Here is a 19867-nt window from a genome sequence, read left to right on the forward strand (position 1 = left end):
TCTCTAGATCTTAAAGTTCATCTCAGACTTCTTGGCGTTTCTGGTCCTCTATAACTTCATCATCCCCATCTCACTCTACGTTACTGTGGAGATGCAGAAGTTTCTGGGCTCATTTTTCATTGGCTGGGATTTAGACCTTTACCATGAGGAGAGCGACCAGAAAGCTCAGGTCAACACTTCTGACCTCAATGAGGAGCTGGGACAGGTATGGAATAGAAACGCACAAGCACATGCGTACATATAGCAAGAGCATAAAGAAGAAGTATTAACTACATAAAAGTCAACTTATGTGTGCATCTGCATGTTTCTGTTTCCTAGGTGGAGTATGTGTTTACAGATAAGACGGGTACGCTAACGGAAAATGAGATGCAGTTCCGTGAATGTTCGATTAACGGAACCAAGTATCGAGAAGTTAACGGCAAACTGGTACCAGAGGGAATGACTGACGATTCTCCAGATGGTTCTACGCCTCACCTGGTAACTCGCATATATACACATTACATTTACTTTCTTTTGTCAGATACATACTGTACATGTACACTCACATTGGTGCATCAAAGAAGCACAGCCAAAGCATATCACCTAATTAACCTCATATGTCAGGGACAGCTTTTTGCCTCAGGCTGTTCATGTAATCACAATATATTGTTGGATTATGCATTCGTGCTAGAAGTAGAACTGAAAATGCTGGAAGCGATCACTTTGACTGGATGACTGATTGATACGATAAGTTGTTGTTAACAGCATGTATACAAATTGTGCAAACATACAGTATGTGCGTTCACCCAAATCAACCTCTGCTACAGCTTGAGGTTGCTCTTCGCAAATGATGTGACTTGGAGTCATATCTCACTCAAGTTAGCAATAACATACAGTGTGTTATTGTACAGATAAAGTATTGTTCCTTCCTCTCCTTAATCTCTCCCTGTTGTCTCCCTTTCCAGATTGGAGAGGAACTGTTATTTCTCAAGGCGGTGTCATTGTGTCACACGGTTCAGATCAGCTACGACCAGCCAGACTGCCTGGTTGGGGGAGGAGACCCATTCTCCCATGTAAATGGTTTCTCCTCCAATCACATGGAATACTACGCCTCTTCACCAGATGAGAAAGCTTTAGTAGAGGCAGCAAAGAGGTACGGTAACATTATAGTCTCTTCAGTAGACTTCTGTTCTGTACATTTAGTGCATAGGTTGAAGAACTTGCAAAGCTAGCTGACAGACACAAAGGTGCTCCAACCTTTATCCACGCTGTTGACACCAACCATACCGACTATGACCAACTGAAAACGCAGAAAAATAGCATTAAGTTTATTCCTCTACCAAAAGCACTAGCTTTTTGTACTGTAGGCCACGGTTGATCTTCAAGCCTGGGTTGTGTCTGCACAACTTTGTGAGGTGCTACAGGTTGTTTTGACATGTTGGAGATTTGGGGACCTGAACCTGTCATTTTATCCAACACTGACTTTCACTGTTATTTTTGTAAATAATAGTACTAGGTCAGGCACACATCTGGGGGGTATTCCATCAACGTAGCTAAGAATATCCAGACTAAGGTGTAGAGGCCGTTTACATGTACACAGTGATTTTGATAAACGGAGACATCTTCCTTCGTTTGTGCTCTTCGTTTACACGCAAACGGAGATTTCTCCTCTGAAAACGAGTCTTTCTAAAAACTCCGGCCAGAGTGGAGATTTTGGAAAACTCCGGTTGCGCATTTGCATGTAAACTGAGGTAAACGGAGATAAACGGAGTTATAGGCAGCCCACGTCACATTATACGCCGGAACTTGCGCCTGTGTCAAAAGTGCGACCTATGTTGCTATGGTGACAATGGATACATGGAAGGCTTGAGCTTCTCGTTACACTGCCACCTACAGGTTTGGCATGCTCTTGTGTATATATACACGGGTATGTGTAAACGAAGATCTTTTTGAAAACGGAGACGGTGAAATGTCCGTTTATGAAAATAGCCGGCAACGTGTAAACGGCCTCATAATCTTGAAATTTGACCAAACGCCATCTCCCAATCTAGCTCCAGCCCGTTCCATCAAGTGAAATCAGCTGGCTCCAACTGACGCTAATTCAAGCCTTACCTGTTAAGCCTCAACTCATGCACGCGCCCAGGGAAAATAAAAAGCCCAAACTAGTCGAGTGCCAAAAATGTTGCAAAATGTCAAAAAGCAAAGGAAAGGAGTGAGCTGAGGCTTTTTCTACGGCGGAGCAAACGCTCCTTATGGAAGTGTATGAGGAATATAAGGACATAATTAAGTAAAAGGCAATACTGCAGCAATTAATAAAGCAAGGGAGGTGGCGTGGCAGAATATTGCTGACAGGCTTAATGTGCAAGTGACAAAGAAAATTAAGCATTTCAGCATAATATCATGTTATATAAATCCCACATCAAAGGGACAAAATATATGTAGATAAGAACACCTATTAAATCTAACAATTCAAGTATGCCTAATGAAATTCACCAAATGTGTAAATTAATATTAGTGACAGATTATCACATTTATCTACTGATTCCTATGTACATTTCAGATGATGCATTTAATCAAACTATTTTATGTCAGTCATCGCATTTATCACATAATTGATTATGACATTTCCCAAATGATCAGTTTATAGGAAATAATCACATGACATTTATCTATTGACTGTCGAAAATGACATTTAGCAAATCCATCAGTTCAGTGGAGATGAGGAAAACTATTAAGTGAATGCAGGTGATAGTGAATCAGTTATCTATTTCTCATCATTTGGGAGTCAATTGTAAACTCTATCCCTGATTATATCAAAATAAGGAAAATCCCCTTAAATGTATGGAATGTGCTATAGGATGAGGAACAGACAGACCACAATGGTGTGTGTCCCATTTTAATGTGGTTGCTTTGTGTCAAGGTTAATTCATAAATATAAAAGATAACCATATGTTAATGTGAACAAATCAAGCTCTATGCATGATGTATGGTGATGCTAGAAATCATCAAAATGAATAGGAAATACACTTTTTTTTTTACCTCTCTGCAAACAGTTGCCTTACTTAGCCTCTCAGCATCACCAACACTATACAGGAATGTACCGCTAGCAAAGAACCTCAGTGCAACACAGACTGACTGTACAGTGGTCAGAGACTGGCTGTAGCGTGTGACCTTTATAATGTGTGTTTCCAGCAAACTGCATAGATACACTATGCTCTGCCTGCTGAACCGGTAACTCGCCCACAGATAGGAGTCTATCTGTATCAATGGGTTGGTCCTGTCCTGGGAGACCCTTGGGGCTGGTGGTGGTTGGAAGGCCCACTGAACAATGTGGGCCTCCTCATCAACAGGATCCTCGATGAAGGGGCATGCCATTATTTCCTAATTTACTCTCTCTTGCTCTGTCTCTGTCTCTCTGCGTGTGTCCCTCTCCTTCTCTGGCCATTGTCAGTTGACCTTAATTGGCTGTGAATTTGCTAGCCAATTGGAAACAGAGTGGGGTGTGGATGGGAGGGCAATCACATATTCATGTACAATCTTTTTTTTTTTTTTAATGCCTCAGTTTCATTTTATTATAGTTTTGTTTTTATTAAATTGATTGTGGTTTTACTGTTGTGTTTTTTTAATTATCTTATTTTTATTACATTTTAATTTGTTTTTTAATAGTTATTTTTTTTATTAATTATATATTTTATGATCTACATATTATTTTATCATTACATGACAGTTGTGAGTGTGTAAAAGCACTGGCAGAACTGTCTTTTAGGTGTCTGTTCTTGTCTATTGAACATTTTTTGATCATAGATGGAGCTAATCCTCATCTTAATCCTGCTACAGACCAGGATTGCCCGGCAACCTAAGTTACCATGGTTACTAGGCTGGGATTCAGGTTAACCACCTTGATGGAACGGAGTTGTGGCTCAGGTTGATGGAACGGAAACCGGAGTTTAGCTCAATGTATCAGGCTTAGCCAGAACCATGGTTTCCATGGTTACCGATGTGAGGCTAATCTTAGCCACTTTGATGGAACAGACCTCTGGCTCACATTAGCCAGACTTGGCCATTTAAGCCCGGATTTGCCTTTAGCCTGCTTGATGGAATACCCCCCTGTAGTTTGAACAAATCAATAGCTGAAACCTGACTGGAACCTAGAAATACAGAAGTCAGTGAAAGTAAAGGTGGAGAGAAGGAAATAAGGAAAGAGGTGGTTAAGAGAAATAACCCCTATCTTTTTGTGTACTGTGGTGTTGTACTTCTGGTGTCATCAGATTGCACTGGTGTCTAATTGTTACAATTTAGAAAAAGCGAAAGAAATTCCAATCTTCATTCTTTGTAAGTCTGATGATGCAAGAAACCAAAACTTGTGAAAGCTAATAGTTACATCATGCAGTTTCTTTCAAGTCTGTTTCCTGCTATTTTAGATTCAAGAGAAGAGTTTTGGCTTTAGTTTAGCCAAAAAGCACTGGTCATTATGCATACACCATTTTCTCAACCATTGCACCAATATGAATCCTGGCTGTTGATTTGATGTTAAATTCTGCTTGCTTTACTTCTTATTCTGACTGTGTCAGCTGCTAAGGGACATTGAAATACTTGGGGAGGTTGGACCACAGGCCAAATAGAAAGTGGCACTTAGTCGCTTGTTGTTCATTTTATTGATACAGAAGTATAGAGCAAGCAACAATTTAATGCCCAGGGAGTGGTAGAAAACCTTCCAGCAGGTCTGTGTGGAAAATGGCTCAGAAGAGGGGAAAGAACATTAATAAAATGTGACCAGGTTGTACTAAACCAGTTTGATAAAGGGTGAAGCTACAACTCTCCGCCAGTTCTACAAGAAAACAGTACAGAATTGACGATTAAGAAATGTGGCTGTGTAGCACCCATTTAAATTGTCAGGCTGTGTTTTACAAAACCTCCAGGATTCATGGTGCATGGGGTCACTGATCCTGGCCAGTGTCGTTTTCATACCATCAAATTGAATTATGTCGGGCAGTGAGGGGCTGCACCCATGACCCAGTGCCTTCATGCTCCATTGAGCCACAGACAGTGTATCTGTGTTGATTTAAACAGAAAGGAGACACTGTTGGAACCGTAACCTCGATAATAACTTGTAAATAGAGCACTCATGTCATCACACCATTAAACTGAAATGTGACACCATTGCTCAGATTACACAAAACATAACATATCTTGGCACTGTATTCTGGTGTTCAAAAGATGACTGATTTCTTTGGTTTGATAAAGATCAAGTAGTCGGTCACGTCACAACAAGAAGGTTGTGGATTTTATCACCATATTTGGAGCCTCGGCCATTTATTTGGTCACCTGAATTTCATTAGGATGTCCCACATTTTTCCTACAGTATAAACACATGCTGAAAACTGTAAACACCATCCCTACATGACCCTGAGGAAGATTAATAGCAGGATGAATGAATGATTGAGGGCCCTATTTTTATGGCCGCTCAATGACCAGCACAAGCTGTGCTCCCTTCGTTTGGTATTCCTTGACATTCACTTTGCCTGTACAGGTGGGAGGAGAGGTGCAAACAGAGAGAATGAGGCAGTGAACAGCCAGTTGTTGTTATTTTGGTGGGAATTGGGTCTTAGACGTTGTGCTGGAAATACACAACTCAAAATGGTAAATGGATGTTAAATGGACTGCATTTATACAGTGCCTTTGTACCTTACTGGACAAAGCACTTTACAATTTGCCTGTCATTCACCAATTCAAACACACATTTATACACCAATAGTGGCAGAGCTGCCATGCAAGACGCTGGCCTGCCCACCACGAGCAGCTTAAAGGGCAGCCCGCTCTGTCGCCTGAGCCATAGCCGTCTTATGTTGGTTTCACATCACTGCTAGTCTGTTGATTTTATCAAGAGCAAACTAAATACTGATCATAACTGATCATTCTCCATCCAGTAAATAAAGAAAATTGCCATCAAAATGTTTTATGTGGACAAAGCAGGAGTGCTTGTAAAGCAGTCTGCAGTTATCTTTAAATTAATATGAGCAATTCTCACAGTATCTGTTGTTCACAGCTGTTTTATACTGCATGAAAAATTCAGTTAACAATGTAATTATGTTGCCATTTACAACATAATATGGAGTGAATTTAGAACTGAATTAGCGTGGTATTATATGTTCATATTAATGGCTACAACATTTTCTGTTAAATATTTGTATCATCATTGTACAGATTTAAAAAACACACTCTGTCTGCCTTTGGCCACAAATTTGTGTCGCTGTGTTCATGTCGTGCCACTCTGCACCATCCAGACAGCAGTATAATTTTCTGAAGAAGTGTCTCTCCAGTTGTTGAGCTGCTGTTGTCATGATTTATTGTGATATAGCAATGAAAGCAGGTTGCTGGTTGAGTGTACCACCTCATCCAGACCCTTTGCGCTGCTGCTCATACATGAACAAAAGCAGCAGGCGCACTTGAAAACTGTCACACTGTCCGTGTGCCCAAGACCTACCACTTTGCACTTGTCATTAAAATTGGCCCCTGAACAGCCTGGGTGGAGTGCTGTGGCCAAAAGTTACATTTTTGTATCTTTTAAAGGTCCAATTACCTTGAAAACGTTCCCAAACTCCAATTTTTTTCCCCCAAATATTTCGCAGTCAAAATGTCCTTTCAGTCAAGACCGCTAGATTTAACTGCTCTTTTTTTCCATCAGGATTGGAGTGGCCTTCACTTGCAGCAATGGAGAGACCATGGAAATCAAAACATTTGGCAAGTCAGAGAAGTACGTCTAACCCTTTGATTCTCCTCAATGATAACATGCCAATTGGACTGCAGACAGAAAAATGGCTGTGTGAACTACCTCTGAAAAAGACATGGTCATGTCTGTGCTTTGAGTCGTTCATGAACAAACACAAGTGTCTCTCTGCGCTCTTTCAGATATAAACTGCTCCATGTGTTAGAGTTTGATGCTGACCGCAGGAGGATGAGCGTCATACTGCAGACTCCCTCAGGTAACTCCACCTTAAACCACACAGTATTTTAAACATTGTTGACAAAATATTGAGCGCAGCAACTAACAGTGAATGCTTGACAAAAGACAAATTGATCGTATGGTCAAACAGAAGACTGGAGATGACTTGAGGCAGTGGTAATGAATATGCTTTGTTTTTCCATGTGTAAATTTTATGTAAAAATGTACTGTTTTTTTTTTGTTTTGTTTTGTTTTTTTTAGTTGTACTGGTATTTTCACAAGGTATATTAAACTTTGTGTCTGTATGTTGACTTTCAAGGAGGCCAAGTGCTGTTCACCAAGGGCGCAGAGTCTGCCATCTTACCTTTCACTACCAGTGGAGAGATAGAAAAGACAAGACTGCACGTTGATGAGTTTGCATTGGTGAGAAATACATTTTTTTTTTCATTGTTGAAATGTGTCTGTTGTCTCATTAGGTTCTCCAGCTGCTTGCATTATTACTGCATATCACATCTGTTCAGTGTTGTAGTGGTTGGCAAAATCACATCCCATTTATTGCAGTATATTTTCTCTGAATGTGTAGACTATCCAGACTCAAGGGCGTTGCTGATATATTAGCTACACTTGATCAATATGCATCTTATTCTTTTTGATTGAATGTGCTGTATTTTGTGGTGAGTTATGATCTTCCTGTGACACAGTCCAGTGAGTTAATTATTATTAATATTCATATTTTCCCGAGATGAAGGAGGGTAGACAAGCAGACATTATAGACACATTAAATTCACTTGATAAACCACACTTGCGTCAGAGAATTTCTTCACAGAAAAATTTGCTTTCTATTGCAGCCTTCAAATATCTGTAGTTCCTGTGCTGAAATGCCTTTTGATCCATATGTTCAGGATTGCGTGTCTCTGTGTGCCTAGGCCTGGCATTTCCCAGCACTGAAGTGATTACTTTTGGCTCTGTTGCTCTGTGTTCCCATTAGACTGTAAATTCTTCACCACAACAGCCACACACACACACACACACACACACACACACACACAAACGCACGCACATATCCGGCCCCCACATCATGTCATCGGACGTCAGTACCCAGGAGTCAGTGCTCTGGACTGGGTTGATTTGTGGTCGTCTGCCCCTCAGGCTGGTTCCGTGATTTAAAGCCAAGCTTTGATAATTTGTTTTTCTGTTCTTTCTCTCTCTGCTTTCATTCCTTTCACTTTCTCCTATTTTCATCTTTTTTACTTGCTCACATTTTCATCTGTACACAAACTCATTTTTGCATTTATCATTTTATATTATGAAATCTTCCTCTTCATTTCTTCCTTCCCCTTCTTTTATTTGCATTTCATATTTCTCATATCTGACTTGTGTCTCCTGTTCTTTCTCTACCCATCACCCACTCTTCTCCTCCCATTGTAGAAAGGTTTGCGAACCTTAGTTGTAGCGTGTCGCCACTTCAGCCCGGAGGAGTACATTGATGTGGACAGGCGTCTGAACGCTGCTCGCACCGCGCTGCAGCAGAGGGAAGAAAGACTGCAGGAGGCCTTCAGCTTCATTGAGAGGGACCTGCAGCTGCTGGGAGCAACGGGGGTTGAGGACAAGTATGGAGATTAACAAATACATTTGAATATATATGAATGAATATATATAGTGTTGCCCCCACCCCCCACCCCCCCACACCACCCCAAAATCCAGTTCTTATCCTCTTATGCATATTCCATGATGTTAAAAACTTTGCCATCATGATGTGAAATTATCTAACATGCTCATTTTTTAATCATGTGTTGCCAGGGGCAGCAAGTAAATAACCCATTGTTACTGTGCATATGTTTTATTTCTGCATGGTTAGCTTTAACAACAATCTGTGAAATGTGGTTCTACATTGATGTTTCACTGCATTTATAGCCATGCTAGTGGCTTTATGAATGGCAATGGCTGTTTGAAGGTAGGTCAGTCCCCCAACTACTGGATGGATAGTCATGATATTTTGTAGGTGGTCATGGTCCCCAGAGGACTAGCCTGCTTACTTGGGTAATCTCCTGACTTTAAAGCTAATGCCACCATCAGGTTGAATTTTCGTGAAATGCCTTGACAGCTAAGGGATTGATTGCCATGAAATTTGGTAACAGTCAAGATCCCAGATGATATCCCTTTATGACTGTGGTGATCCTCTGACTTTTCATCTAGTGTCATCATCAGTTCAAAAATGTAATGTGTCCAGTACTTTGGGTTATGACCAGACCTGCAAAACAAATGACTGATGTTCCCATTAGCTTCAGCTTCTCTTTGTGTTTAGTGCTAATTAGCAAAAGTTAGCATGCTAGCACGCCAAACTAAGATTGGGACATACCTGATGAACATCAGTGTTTGCATAGTCATTGTAAGTGTGTCAGCATGCGAGCGTTAGCATTTAGTTAAAGCCCTGCTGTGCTGAGTTAAGCCTCATGGATGCCAGAGCATGACTGTAGGCTCTCTGTCTTGTGAAATGTTCTGTTACTAGAAAATCTGCTTTTTAATCATACCCACAAAAAAAGATGGAAGCTGTTGGGAGCCAGAGAAGCAAAGAAAAAAAATAGCCTCACTAATAATCATTAAAGCGATGTGAATTAAAAATAGTTGGACATCTGAGGGAAAACTGGGGCATTTTAAAACAGTAAGAAACATATGGCCAGAAACAGACAGATAAATGCAGTGGGTGGGAGAACCTTCGTCAAACAAACAATGTATATTCCGAGGGGAGAGAGAGACGTCACCTCACTCAGCCTCTCTGGAAAATGAATGCTGATATGTGTTTGCAACCGCTCACCATCTGCTCCTCACATAAGCCTCTCGCTTCTCCCTCTCCATTTATCTCTCTGCTCCCTCTCTTCTCTTTCTACTGCTCTGTTTCTGTATCTGGAATGAATTCCTCCTCAGGCACACATGGTCACAATCAAAGGATCTCCTCTATTATGGAAGATGAGACTAGAATTTCTGTGTTTTGAGCCTAATATGAATAGTGTAATGCTGCTGGCATGGTAATATTGGATCCTATTTTTTTTGTCTAATAACCTCATCACAAATATTAACTGTGGTTTAAGATAGGATAAATATTCTTTAAAAAAATCAGTGCTGCCCAATTTCAGAGCTAGTATTCACCCTCTTCCTCCTCTCATCAGATGTGGATAACATGTAACTATTGGAGCTAAGAGCCTTTAGCTTCATGTGTAGCTGTTGAAGAAGTCCGCTCAAACTATGACTACCTATTTAATAATAATGTGAGGTTGTTGGCTTGTTTGTTCTGGAACAGGTTTTTCCACACTTACGGACTTTACCTGCCCAATAAAAATAGCTGTTAGAAAGTAGAGGTCTCGCCATTTCCCAAATCTTTGTATTGAATTATGGACACTGTAGTTTACTAACAGACCTCTGTGGCTTGACCACATTACAACAACAGCAATAAAACCCTGGGTTTAAATGCCAGCTAGCTTCATCACCTCGCCCACAACAAGTCTAAAACAGATTTTTCTCTAGGTTTATGTTACCTTGGGATTTTGCTAATGTGATTATATATACGGATCACTGGGAGCTTTGCATAAACAGTGCATGTAACATGAGTACGTGTTTTATATTCTCTCTCTCTTTTGTCTCTCTCAGACTCCAAGACAAAGTCCAGGAGACCATTGAGGCTCTGCGACTGGCAGGGATCAAAGTGTGGGTGCTGACAGGGGACAAACATGAGACGGCGGTCAGCGTCAGCCTGTCCTGTGGCCACTTCCACAGAACCATGAACATTTTAGAGCTTCTGCAGCAACATTCTGATAACGAATGTGCTGAGCAGCTCCGCAGACTGGCGAGGAGGTGAGCGTGTTTGTCATTTCACTTTTGACTCTGGAGTATACACAATGTGTATTAAAAGGGCATCTTCAAGCATTGTATTCTGATAGCATTGGAGCCTCTTTAACTATTAGATTAATGGACTACTACTACTACCACAAATGTTTTTTTTGTAATTTTGTCAATTGTCATGTTACACTGAATTCATGACGAAAAGTCTGTTTTTCTTACTTGCCTCTATAGTGAGCGAAGAATCTATTGTGAATGAATTGAAGTAAAAGGGGGCAACAGCAAAACTATATCAAAAAAAATTTGTTAACAAACGCTCACACAACTCATGCAATATAATCCAAGTCTCATTTATGTAGTCATACAGTCAGTGCTTCCCATATTTAAAACATGCATACAGTCTCAGTCGAGTAGTGCACCTGCTCAAGTGCGTACTTCGGGTCTGTGCTTGTACATTCAATAGAAATCCAACCTCCCTGCTTGTTCATTGGCCTGGAAGCTACTGACGTGACTGAGTGACAGCAGACCTCATAGCCACTGTACAAACTTGTGAGCAGGATTTCAGTGGAATGTAGGAGCAGAGTTTAAACACATGCCATCAGCCAGGTGCACTGCTATGTGCGATGTTTTAAATATGAGTACTAAGCTTACAACTGGATAAATAAGACTTTGATAATGTGCACAAGTTTTGTGAGAGTAAATGGATGTTTTGATATAGTTTTGCTGTTGTTAAACGCCACCCCCTTGTACTCCCAATTCGTGAATGAATTTTCTCTGTTTTTGGATTCTTCATTCACCATGGAGGTGAGAGAAGAAGTTTTCTTCCTGAGTTCAAAGTAAGGTGTTTGTTTATATGCTTGTTTCCAATATAGTGTAGCCTAGGTCTAAACCTGAATATTTAAATTCTATTTTTGGGTCCTACAACATATGCATCATCAACAAAAACAGGGCGAGGCTGTTGGAGCTCAAAAGTACTCCTAAGTGGTGAATCTTTAAAATACAGACTCACTAGATAAAAGGAAAATGTGTCTGTGGCAAATGGGTAAGAAACAAAACATCTATGTAACAAGATAATGTGCTGGTGAATGGACTAACAGTAATATCTAATAGGGCATTAGGTTGTATAAGTTGCTAGAGGTTCTTTTTTTCCCCCTCTCCTTGTTCATCTCCACTCATATTCTGTTCTTTTCTGTAACTCTCTCTCTCTCTCTCTCTCTCTCTCTCTCTCTCTTCCAGGATAAAGGAGGACCACGTCATACAGCACGGGTTAGTCGTGGATGGGGCCAGTCTGTCATTAGCGTTGAGGGAACACGAGAAGCTCTTCATGGAAGTGTGTAAAAACTGCTCAGCTGTGTTGTGCTGCCGCATGGCCCCGCTGCAGAAAGCAAAGGTACCAGCCCTCTGCCACACACACTCACCCAAATACATTACCATCATGCCCAGATGTCAATGTTACTTTGTTTTGTTCAGGTTGTGCGTCTTTTAAAAACCTCTCCGGAGAAACCCATCACCCTAGCTATTGGTGATGGAGCCAATGATGTCAGTATGATACAGGAAGCTCATGTGGGCATAGGTAAGACTCATCGTTTATGCACATACACATGCACACAATATAGTTTCAGAGTCTTAAATTATATTCTGCAGAGTGTCCTCCAATTAATATGTGTGTGTGTGTGTGTGTGTGTGTGAATATGTAGGTATCATGGGGAAGGAGGGTCGTCAGGCCGTGAGAAACAGTGACTATGCAATTGCCAGGTTTAAGTTCCTGGCTAAACTTCTGCTGGTCCACGGTCACTTCTACTACATTCGAATAGCTACGCTTGTACAGTACTTTTTCTACAAGGTAAGTAACTTTATCTGCACACACTTTTATGAATATCTATGATGATCCAGTGTTTTGGAAAGTGCTATATAAATAAAGATATATAGCAATTTCAGAACACTGGACTCACTCATCTCAATTTCTTGATTTGGATTAATTCTTTGAGCAGAATTTGTCTTCAGGAGCTCAACACGACTGTTCTGCCATGTCTCCTCTCACTGCGATGTTTGTAATGTTTCGCTTCTTTACTCTGTCTTTTCTAGAATGTGTGTTTTATCACGCCCCAGTTTTTATACCAGTTCTTCTGTCTGTTTTCACAACAAGTAAGTCTCTTTATCTCTCCATCTCTCCACTCTCTCATATGTCATTGCAGATGTGTTTGTGGTTTTAATGTTGCATCGTCTCTCATTGACTTCACAGAATGCATTCTTAACTACACCCAAGGTTTCTTTTCAAAACTCATCTCAGGATGAGGCAGTTTGATATCAAGTTTGATTTTCTTTTTTAATGTAATGCGATCATTTCTAAGATTCAAAAGGCTCTAAAGTTGAGACTAATTAAAAGTTGGTACATTTAAGCAGTGGATCTCACAAAGTGAATTTAAACTCTTCAAATATATGTGCAACATAGTTTTAGAACTTGCATTAAATGATATATCAAACTATTATTAGCATTAACTCTGTTCCACAAGCTTTAGTCTGTTGTTAAGGTTATGACTTTGTTCCTTGGCAAAGCAGTATATCAGCCCTAGGAAATTATTTGTAAGATATTAGACTGTATGCAGTGTGAAGATACAGAGGGAGGATATGCCAGGTTTAAACTGTAGTATGTCTTTAATATGTCTCAAGTGAGGTTAGTTTACTTGCTTTTTTCCTCCGTGTATCTGACAGTGATTAAGCTCTCAGTCTGCTTTGTTTAAGATAAATAACTTGCGTGTATCTGTTTCAGCTAATCGGTTGGTGTTAAGTGAAATGCTGTCTCTGTCCATTGCAGACTCTGTATGACAGTGTTTATCTGACACTGTACAACATCTGCTTCACGTCGTTGCCCATTCTAGTGTACAGTTTGTTTGAACAGCTGGTCCATCCACATGTGCTGCAGAACAAACCTGGCCTGTACAGGTAAGTTTAGCATTAACTGTTTGTGGGAAGCTGCATTTTGTCAGTTTTCATATATTTAAAGAAAATGCAATAAATTCATGAAGAAAATAAAAAAAACTTTGCTGTGGTTTACCAAAAGACAGCTACTAGGATTTTTATGTAACATTTTAAGAAAGATTAAGTGAAAATAGTTTGTTACCATTTACATACTATTTCCTCTATAATTCATTAAACATTTTTGCTTGAATCACCCTGTAAATTACCAGCTATTAACTTATTTATCACAGTGAAACATGACTGTGTGCGTAGATACAGTGTATCCTCTAGAGAATTTGAAAAAAAAAAAAATGTTTGTATCCCACAGGGACATCAGCAAGAACTCTCTGCTGTCTTTCCGAACGTTCCTGTACTGGACTCTGTTGGGCTTCTGTCACGCCTTCGTCTTCTTCTTTGGATCCTACATACTTATGGGAGAAGACACCACACTTATGGGCAATGGACAGGTGTGTACTTGTGTGTGTGCACACGCGTGTGTGTGTTTGATGTACTGAATGTTTACCGTGAAATCCCTAGAAAAGAAATTGGCCTGCTGAGTGGATTTCCAAACCATATTAGGAAAATGTCGCTTTAAGAAATAGATGTTATGTTACAAAAAATGTGTGCATGTTATGATGAGTTGTTGTTACTAATGGGGCTGGTTTCTGGCTGGTCTTTCTTTCATCAGTCCTTCCCTTAATCTTGCTCTTTTCTTAAGTGTCTCCTCCTCATTCTGTCTTGATGTTTAACAGCCTTTTGTTCGGTCTGTGTGTCTCTATGACTGTGCCAGCATGTGCGTGCGTCATTTACCTGTTGATGAATAAATTGTAGTACTTCTACCTTTTCGTCTTATCGTTGTCTTCAGTGTCTCTGGTTCCTCACCAAGTCTGTTTCCTTCTGCTTTCTCCCCTGCTGCATATCTTTGCCATCTGTTTCTCTGTTTGAATTTGGTATTTCAGAAAGCACTCAATCTTTTTGCTCTCTCTCGCTTGTCTTTTTCTTCTTTCTTTTGTTGATTTCTCCTTTTTCCCTTCTGCCTTCACGCTGTGCATGTCTTCAGATCTTGCGAGCTAACAGGCAGCTGGTAAGAGTCTGCTCTACAGTTGAATGCATGTCTCTTTGGGGGGTAAATGAGAGGACTCTCAGGAGGATTCGTAAACATATTTTTGTCCTGCTGCTGTTGATGTAGAAAAAGATGAATTTTCATACCTATGCTCTGCAGTGTGTTTATATATGTCGATTACATGTGAGTGCTATCCTGTACCATGCTGTAACACAAAACAGCACAGGTTTATTTACCTCTTGAAATGAGCAGTTTGATGGCAGATATAAAACATGCAGTGGTTCATTGATCACTGATGATTCTGGTAAATTGTTCATTTTTGATTCCTTCATTTTCACTTGAAGTTAATTGTGCCTTTAGCTCTCAGTTCCATGTCTCTTGCTTGAGTACAGTATCTGAACCCTCCAGTGAAAAATGCATTAATTCCAATTTCAATTTATTGTCTGTTACACACTTACAGACTGTAACAAAAATGTAAATCCACATAGATTTAACATTACCTATTCATATATCACACAGGCTTCTAATCTATGCCCGTCTTGTGCAGTTATATACTAAAGATTTGTCTCTTAGGCCGACAGACGCAGAGAATTTGTTTCCCACTGTGCTGCGTCTGCTGGCTTAATCATCATTTCAGATATTTGTGTTGGAATAACAAGGGTCAGTCAGTACTTTGATTATGATCAACCTGGACAAGTTGCAAGGTTTATCAGAAGTGTCATCAGTCCTGTCACTAATATGTTGAAAGGTGATGATGGTTAAAGAGGCCGTAGCTGAAGATGGCCTACTTAAGTAGATCATAAAAAGACAAATGATTTTATCAGCACAGTGGGTCTTCAGAGCAGTGTGTATCAGACTGTTTTTTGAATGTAGGTATAAGTAAACTAGAACTTGAACAATATTTCTGAATTGGCTCGCAACAAAACGACCACGACCCCCCCCCCCCAGCTCTCAACTTACAAGCAGAGTGATTCTCATAGCGAGCAGCGAGGCTACCGATGGCAGTTAGACAGTTGGAGGGCAAGGCCTCATTATAGGTGTCGTACAACCACTCAACTTGTTAACTGAGGCCGGGGTCTTTCCTCTCCATTACACAACAGAAGCACAACACTGCTCCTCGTCTCACCTGACTCCCAACTTTCCCCCAGAGTTGTGGTTTGACTTGAACAATTTATAATTTCCCAGCAACATAATCAGTAAATATCAAGTAAAGCAACTGTGACTGGTGTTTTTGGCATCCATTATTTATTGCAGTGAAATGCCAAGAAAACGCCAGACTTACATTTGAATAATTTGCAGCTGAGTACTGACGTAATGGTGCTTAGTCAAGGAGGAGTAATGCTGTGTTCATTAGTTCTTTTCTGACAATAGGAAGAAGCAATTAAAGATGATATCAAAGTTACATATAAACAGGTCCACCATACAGTGATCTTACCATATTGTTATATTGTTAGCACCTGGGCTCATGCATGTAAATATAGCCTTTATTTGTCAGTTATATTGTTGTGGTGCTGTTAGCAGCTAAATTAACATTTTAATGTCTGTTTTAAAGATGTTTGGGAACTGGACATTTGGAACGCTGGTCTTTACTGTCATGGTCATCACAGTCACATTAAAGGTAAATTACACCCAATCTTATGATGTAACAACAAAGGAGCCTGCTTAATTTCTGACAATGACATCCATCAGTGTTACTCTATTTCTTGCAACTTTTTAACTCATATTGTGTTTCTTTCATATCTGATGTTGCTATAATCATATACTTTCTGTTATATTGAGCTGTAAATATGTATAGTCATTCTTATGTAGTGAAAGTGTGACCTTAGTGTAGGCAGTGTTTGGTTTGTGTCGTTGCAACCATTTTAGAAAACTCAATGTAAGATACCTGCTCTGCACAAAACAGCAAGAAAAAATATATTTTGTGAAAAAACTCAAGTGTATTGCATGCTGAAGAGCAAGTATTACACACTGGGGTCAGTCAACCAAATTCAGCGTCAAAGCCAATTAAATATTTGCTTCCCATAACAAATTGAGTGAGCTAATTGTGTGACATAATGTATTCTGAGAGTTTGTTTTTGAGACTTTGTGCCCTCTCCCAGTCACAGACAGCTGAATGCAGCTTTAAGATGAAAGTTACTATGTGCATTAGCTCAGAGCTGTGTAGCATATTCAAGTCCACAGGGACACACATGTATTGCCACAGTCTTGATATGAAATACAGCATGTTGTGAAGTAAGACGGTGATGTCAGTGGCCATTAAGAGAAACAAATTTGTCACAGGTTGAGGTCAAGGTCTCATTCACAGCACAGAGGCAGATTGCTGTGGTTTATTGATGCCCTATGTGTCCCTTGTATCAGTGTTTTACACCTAGCTTTCTTCTCCTCTCCCTCCTGTGTGTGTTTGTGTATGCGTGTAATAACAGCTTGCTTTGGAGACTCATTTCTGGACATGGATGAACCATTTTGTGACGTGGGGTTCGATTGCCTTCTACTTCATCTTCTCTCTCTTTTATGGAGGCATCATCTGGTAAGAAGAGATCCTTATAAAGGTTATACAGGATGTTGCTTTGGTTTAACATGGTCTCTATGTTTTAACTAATGTGGAGGCCTGTCATAACATCTCTTAAATAATCCCTACAATGGGAAAATGCATAACACAGAATACATTGTAGTGGTTGAATACCGTGACTGTCTTGCAAAAGAAAAACAAAGTGAAAAGTGTAACATTGTCACATTTACATTGTTCCACATCCTTTCATGTTGGTAATAAATGACTACTTTGATAGTTAATGATGGAAAATGGACGTAAGTGTACAATAGAGTACATAATAGGACATACGTCTACTGTGACTGTATCTGTGTCCTCTGAGCTCATATTTTTTGTGCATGGAGTTCCAAATAACTTAAATTGCCTCGACCAAGAAGACAATATACTAATCTTTATTTTAAATCTAAAGATGAACGGACCAAAAGACTGTTACCACTTTGAGAGATTGTCATATTCTGTATATTTCACTCTGTATATTGTAATCACATACTTTTGTCTGGCTCTCTGAAGACTTTTCTGCAGACTGCGGTAGAATGATTTAAGCTCTTCTTTACTTTAGATAATATTAAATATTTCCTGTTGAAAGAGATTTACCTACACTAAGAGAGGTGTACAAATTGTGCACATACTTAGCAGAGAATTAGCCTGACGCTGAGGCTCTAGATGGAACAGGCTACTTACACCAGATTCACTGTTTTTGTCACTTAGTAGATAATCACTGAGGCTTTGTTAGAATGCGCAGTGATTATCCAGGAGTGTGTTTGATTGATCAGACCAGTCTTAACCACTTAACTCAGTCCAGCCAACTCACAGCCTAGTGGGAGCCATCCTGATGATATTGGGCTGTAATTGATATTTGTGGTGTGACATCTGCTCAGATCGTTAATTTCTGTGGTGTCTGGGAATAATTAAATAATTCTAAGAGCATGACTCCAACTGCCAGTAAAAGCTAAATTTACAGTGATGAGGGCAAAGTGAAACGAGCCAGGCTGCTTATTGATGCTTTCCACTACTAATGAGAAGCATTAAAAAATGGTCTTAAAAATCTTTTTCCTTCTTTTGCAATATGTAATCATTGTGCCCCTTGCACTCCCCTCTAGGCCGTTCCTCCACACCCAGGACATGTACTTTGTATTCGTACAGCTGCTGTCCAGCGGTTCTGCGTGGTTCGCCATCATCATTATCGTTATAACTTGCCTCTTTCCTGATGTGTTGAAGAAGGTCTTCTACCGGCACCTGCAGCCCACCAGCACACAGAAGAGTCAGGTAACATGGGGAGGAAGGGCAGAAAGTAAAAAGACTTTTACCTTTTGTCGTCTGGGAACCTTTGTAAAGAAGCCCAGCCACTCCTGTCAAGTGGATTACATTTAGTACAAAGCAGAGGTTTTATTTCAAATTGGCTGGGATTTAAAGAGGCTCATCCAGCATTTTTCTGTTTATTTCCCAGAGGTTTCACATGCCCAGCACCCTGCTGGCCTGACTCCAAGAAGTCACTCTTTGTCACAGCAGTTCTGAACTCACTGTTTGAATAGTTTTTAAGTAAAAAAAACTTTTCTATATTTCTCCAGGGCATCCACTCTGCCATAGCTATTCTGGAAACGACAGATGTTTTGTTCTGCACCCCAGTTATCTTTGCGCGTCTCTACTGTAAATAGTTTAGAGTTGGTAATCTTGAATGTGTGAGTAGACTGTAACTTCCATTGTTTTAGATAAACTGCGATTTAGTGTCTGAAGCCAAGATTACATCCTTTTTGTTGAGATTAAATCATGATTCAAAGAAGGCTGAAAGAAGACTGACAGAGTATAAGATCAGGTATGGAGAACAAACTTTCTACATAATCTCATAAAGAAATTAATCATTTGACAAATGTTCCAGTGAAATCAAAAAGTATATTTATTTAAATCAGTGGAACCGATTGGATATTAACTAGTTCATTACCACAACTGTAAGCTAATCATGCCAATTGTTTTAGGTGAACAGTGCTAAAAGACATTTTCTGTCGTTTTTAAAAGTATTGAAATGGCACAGGGAAGGCCAGACACATCCCAGCAGTTAAACTGTCTGGCAATGAGAGATTTAATACTTCCACTTGTATCACAATAATGGAAATAATATTTCCTGTGATGAGAGCCTGGAGGAAGAAAATAAAGTAAAATGTCAAAGTAACTCAAATTCTAGAATCAGACAGAAAATGTTGTGTTTGTGTCACATTGTTTAAACAGTTTATTATTTTCTCAGCCTCTGTGGTTATGAGTTACTGACTTCTTTACATGAACAGCATGGTGTTCGGTTGCACACACACACATACACTACATTACTTTCTCATCCTGTACACACAGTGTAGATAAACACACAGTGCACATGGTCACCTCTCAGCAGACCCACACCGTTATTGTATTGATTCGTCCAGCTGGAGACTGTTTAGGTTCTAGCTTATTTCTTCTTCCTTTCAAAACACTGTGGAAGCCCATTTCTGCCACTACAATAACAACGATCCTGTGAGTCATTATAATAACAAATGTTCTCAAAATAATCACCTAG

The 19867-nt window shown here is 39.9% G+C and overlaps 1 protein-coding gene across 3 annotated transcripts in view; it reads left to right on the forward strand.

Annotated features, from left to right (window-relative positions):
- Positions 1–19867, forward strand: part of atp11b (ATPase phospholipid transporting 11B (putative)) — a 64986-nt gene that overhangs the window by 21315 nt on the left and 23804 nt on the right. For all 3 annotated transcript variants that reach the window (XR_007450175.1, XM_049587179.1, XM_049587180.1), the window contains exons 12-28: positions 8–205; positions 319–477; positions 945–1132; positions 6665–6733; positions 6889–6962; positions 7242–7345; positions 8351–8532; positions 10568–10771; positions 11993–12146; positions 12227–12329; positions 12454–12599; positions 12842–12901; positions 13572–13699; positions 14043–14181; positions 16330–16395; positions 17201–17304; positions 18426–18591. Coding sequence is in view for 2 of the 3 variants with exons in the window: in XM_049587179.1 (XP_049443136.1) it covers positions 8–205; positions 319–477; positions 945–1132; positions 6665–6733; positions 6889–6962; positions 7242–7345; positions 8351–8532; positions 10568–10771; positions 11993–12146; positions 12227–12329; positions 12454–12599; positions 12842–12901; positions 13572–13699; positions 14043–14181; positions 16330–16395; positions 17201–17304; positions 18426–18591 (2244 nt within the window). In the remaining variant the exon portion in view is untranslated. The remainder of the gene's footprint in view (positions 1–7; positions 206–318; positions 478–944; positions 1133–6664; positions 6734–6888; positions 6963–7241; positions 7346–8350; positions 8533–10567; positions 10772–11992; positions 12147–12226; positions 12330–12453; positions 12600–12841; positions 12902–13571; positions 13700–14042; positions 14182–16329; positions 16396–17200; positions 17305–18425; positions 18592–19867) is intronic.

The sequence above is a fragment of the Epinephelus fuscoguttatus genome, linkage group LG10 (genome assembly GCF_011397635.1).
Source record: "Epinephelus fuscoguttatus linkage group LG10, E.fuscoguttatus.final_Chr_v1".
Lineage (NCBI taxonomy): Eukaryota > Metazoa > Chordata > Actinopteri > Perciformes > Serranidae > Epinephelus > Epinephelus fuscoguttatus.